This window comes from Capricornis sumatraensis, chromosome X (assembly GCF_032405125.1).
Source record: "Capricornis sumatraensis isolate serow.1 chromosome X, serow.2, whole genome shotgun sequence".
NCBI lineage: Eukaryota > Metazoa > Chordata > Mammalia > Artiodactyla > Bovidae > Capricornis > Capricornis sumatraensis.
The window spans coordinates 32,071,792-32,076,181 of record NC_091092.1 but is presented as its reverse complement, the minus strand read 5'-3'; the positions used below and the strand labels follow the sequence as shown (position 1 = coordinate 32,076,181).

Genomic DNA, 4,390 nt, shown 5'->3' with positions numbered 1-4,390 from the left:
GACAGTTATATTCTCTGTTCTTAAGACATTTACAGGTGAGTTGGAGACACATAAATGGATACAAATGCATTTTATTGCTATATAACAACTATGCTGATTTGCTTGTTTGCAACCCCATGGACTGTAGCTTTCCAGGCTCCTCTGTCCATGGGATTCTCCAGGCAAGAACACTGGAATAGGTTGCCATTTCCTTCTCCAAAAGGAACTATAGAAAGAAAGAAGGTGAAGTCACAGTCGTGTTTGACTCTTTGCAACCCCATGGACTGTAGCTTACCAGGATCCTCCATCAATGGAATTTTCCAGGCAAGAGTACTGGAGTGGGTTGCCATTTCCTTCTCCAATATAACAACTATACAACCCTGTTCTCTGTAAACAAAAACTGCCTTTCCCCACTGTATTTCTTAACTTACTTTTAAAATCACTCATTATATTACTCAGTTGGTTCAGATTTTCAATTGAACAGCATGTAATGGACACCAAGGCAACATCTGAGCGCTGAAACATTTAAGGAAAAACAGACATGCCACAACACTAATGCAAGATCTGCACAACCTGGCCAGTTGTGAGGAAGGACCAGTCTCTCTTCTCACTTCCAGTATTCTCACATATGGAGAAGTAGAATCTGTTTTCCTAACAAACATGTTTTGTATCTGTCTATGCTCCGAAGTACTTTTCTTCAACCTAATGGCATTTACTTTTACTTTCTGGCCCATCTTCTTAAAATAAACATCCTATATCCTTGATAATCGCTTATTACTGTATTGAGAGTCATAACATCACAATAACTTTTTAATAATCTGTTTATTCTACTTTAGATAAGAATCTTTGAAGTTGACAAAATAAAATCTTAACAAATTTAACTTTACAAACTAACAATCTTTTTCAGAAGTAAAGACTGGGTTCATTTTCCTTCTTTGCGGTTTTTTTCCTATGACTTTGTTAAGCAGAATTAGAAATTTTAAAGCATGTTCAAGTATAGTATTTGGTATTGAAACCAGTGAAATAAAAAATATCCAGTTCTATACCCTGGATCAGGATCAATATACATTCTACCCAGCCAGCGATACATTCTACATTTTTATATATTGAATCCGTTTTAAATGATGGCACTGAAACTCTGCAAGGACCTTAAACAACAAACATTTAAATATATTCACAAGTGTTAATATTACTAAGGCAAGAAGTGAAAAAATATATATTCCGTTATCTATTTAACAACAGGTCAGGAAAACTTAAAAGAGAAAATAGGTTTTTAGATTAATTCTGAACAGTCAATCAGCAGAACCCTTGCATTCCTAAAGTATTCTGACCAATTGAGATTTTGGTACCAAAAAACCCAAGATTGTATGACAACCTTGTTTTCAACATGAATGAAATTTTTAAAAAGCATGTTTAGCACCAACAACTTACAAACTACAAACATGAAGATTACAATTTGCAAATGGAATGCTTCCAAAACCTGGTAATCTAGAAACTGGCATGTACCTTCCCACTGGAACAACACTATAATACTACAGCCAGCTTTCCAGAACACATGTACAAAGTCTTTTAAAAAACTACTCTCAATATACCATCTATCTGCCATGAAAAACGACCAAAACAGTATTATCATAATACTGGTAACAGAAAAAGAAAATATACAGAATTGTAAAACCAAGGCATTAAAATGAGAGAATATGTAACTGACTCAAACAGTGAACAGAACTAAGAATTAGTTAAATTTTTTTTGTGTGTAATTCAAAACAACACTATTGGACAGGTGTATAAAAGTGTTAAAGTCAAATTTTGACTGACTGAAGGGTAACTCACTCTCTAGGTCGCCATCTCTCTTCGCCTAATACCCTAAACAGAGGTAAGCTGGATCTTTTTCATCTGAAAGAAAAAGCCACACAGACTCAAAAGCACAAACAGAGCAAAGGAGAAAAGTGGGAGGGGACTGGAAGGTAAATCTGGGCACTTTGGGGACAGGGCGGCCATCCTTAGCTCCAGAGGCCTGCATAGTTTCCACGGAGGCTTGAAGGAAGAGGGCCGCCAGCGACGAAGAGCTTCATCTCTGGCCAGTTGTAGCAGTGGGTGTAGAGTGCATTGGGCAAGTCGCCGAAGGCACCGAAGTAGTTCATCTGCAGGTCATCTTGGTTGAGCCAGCCTCTGCCACAAATCAGCCTGAACCTCCTCCCTGTGGGCCGCGGAGAGGAGTGCTGGCTGTCCGAGACCTTCTCCTCCAGGAACTTCTGCGCACGGATGTCATAGAAGAGCAGAGAGCCGTGGCCGGTGCCCACGGTGATGATGTGCTCATAGAAGCTCAGGGAGCGCACACCCGTGCCGCCCTCGCGGGAGCAGAGGTGCCTTACGCTCTGGTGACCCTGGCGCAGATCCAGGAAAGAGACTTGGGACTGGGATCCCACCGCGTACAGGGACAACTCATCGCAGTAGGTCAGGCACACGTTCTCTCGGCAGTAAGGCAGCCTGATGGACAGCAGCCTGGAAAGGGTATTCTGGGCTTTCCACAGGTGGAAGTAGCCATCCATGGTCACGGCTGCCAGCTCCTGCCTCTTGGCGCTGAAGGCCACAGCCCGCACCTTGCAGTTACCTGGGTTGGTGCCGGCCCTGGGGACATCCTCTACTTCCGAGGGACGGATGTGGGCATACACGGGGAGCCCTGCATCACTGTGCCAGGCTATGCTGCTCCAGAATACGTCAGGGTCTATCTTCCAGACGCCCAAGGTGCCATCGCGGGAGCCGCTCACCACCACTGTGTCGCTCATCCAGTCGATGGCGAAGACCCAGTCTTTGTGACCGTGGCGGTCACCCAGGCACAAGGGATCCAGCGTTGGCAACCGGTATATGGCCAGGCTGTTGGGGTTCTCGCCCCCGGTGGCCAGCAGCGTCTTGGAGGGATTCAGGTGGATGGCATGGATGCCACAGCCCGGCTGGGTGTGGGCCGGTGGGGGCCGACGATCCCGCATGAGGGGGATGCGCGTTACGTGGCTGGACTGCACGTCCACCACGAAGAGCGTGTTGCATTTGGTACCGCACACCACCTGCCTGGCGTTCAGCCACTGCGATGCGAACACCTTGTCGATGGTGCCCAAGGACAGTTCGCGCTCCCGCAGCAGCTCTGGCAGCTTCCGCACCGTGAAGCCACACAGCTCGCCATCGAAGCCGGAGAGCCCGGTGCGGCCCTGCGCGCCCACCTCGCGCCCCTTCAGGTAGTCCACCAGTGAGCGCCGCACCACCATCCGCTTGGGCTTCTTGGGCGGCTGCGGGCCGTCTGCGTGCCCCGCCGCCGAGCCCGGCGACGACGAGCTCGGCGACGACGAGCCTTCTGCAGCCTCTTCCCGTTTCTTATTACCTGTTTGCTGCGGGGCCATGCCGGACGGCGGGTGGGTGGCGGCGTGGGAAGACAGGGCTGGCAAGCCGGGCGAGGAGACGCGGACGGGCGAGCGGAGCGTGGGCGGCGCGCGGCAGCGAGGGCGGCGGTGACGCGGCTCCAGGCGAGGGCGGGAAGTGCGGCCGGTGGCGAGGGCTGCGGGAGCGAAGTCGAATTGGGACGAGGACAATGCGGGGGCTGAGAGCAAGGGGGTGGAGGCGGCGGGAGGGGCGGACGTGGGAGGCCGGGTAGCACGCGCCGGGCTGGGAGGGGTCGAAAGGGGGCAGGAAGGAGGGGTGGATGGGAGCCTGGAGAGGGGAAATTCACCCAGAACCTGCGCTCCTGGATTCCCGAGGGGGCGGGGGCGGGGGCGGGGGCGGAGGCGGGGGGAGGAGCCAGCTGGGGGTGCTGGTGCGTGGGAGGGCACTTCGCCTGTGGGGTTCGGTGAGATGAGCCTGGAATGTGCTGGGGGCCTGGCTCCAGGACCCCAAGCTGGCCAAGTGGGTCTGTCCTGAATCCCCACTAAATAATACGGGGTATTTTGCCACCCATCGGACAGCAGCCAATCAGCCTCTGCTTGAACCTAGACAGACTCAACCAAATATATGTGCGTGTGTGTTTAGGTTGGAGGTGCAGGCTTGCATCGTAACTCAGAGCCCGAAAACGTGGAGAGGAATAGTCAAGGGGAGGGGCAGCTTCCTTCCTGCACTTAGGTGCTGTTCTTAACTCTCAGTTCCAGAGGCAGGTGCTTCGGCAGAGTCCCCTGGGGCTTTGGGGAGAGGTCCTGCGGGATGGGCAAGGTTTTCACAAGCAAACATGGGGATAAAGAGCTTTCGGGATGGAGGCAACCACAAGGACAAATGAGAGTATAAGTGTTCAGAGCGAAGGCTTATTCTTAGGAGGTGGGTGTTCCATAATTTTCTTGGCCTCATCAGACCGACCAGTCCCTTGGCAGGCTCATTTAATTAACACAGTTGAAAACATGGCGCCTGGAGGCTGGTGGTTGGTAGCCATTCTGCA

At 50.5% G+C, this 4,390-nt stretch overlaps 1 protein-coding gene across 1 annotated transcript; it reads right to left on the bottom strand.

Moving 5' to 3' along the window:
- Window positions 1-1,979: 1,979 nt before the first annotated feature.
- LOC138071230 (DDB1- and CUL4-associated factor 12-like protein 2) lies at window positions 1,980-3,371 on the bottom strand. The gene has a single exon (XM_068962715.1). It carries the CDS (start codon window positions 3,369-3,371, stop codon window positions 1,980-1,982), a length of 1,392 nt encoding a protein of 463 aa, XP_068818816.1.
- Between the last annotated feature and the right edge of the window lie 1,019 nt (window positions 3,372-4,390).

Excerpts from the sequence above, each read along its gene's own strand:
- LOC138071230 (XM_068962715.1), bottom strand. The coding sequence starts at position 3,371 with ATGGCCCCGCAGCAAACAGGTAATAAGAAACGGGAAGAGGCTGCAGAA.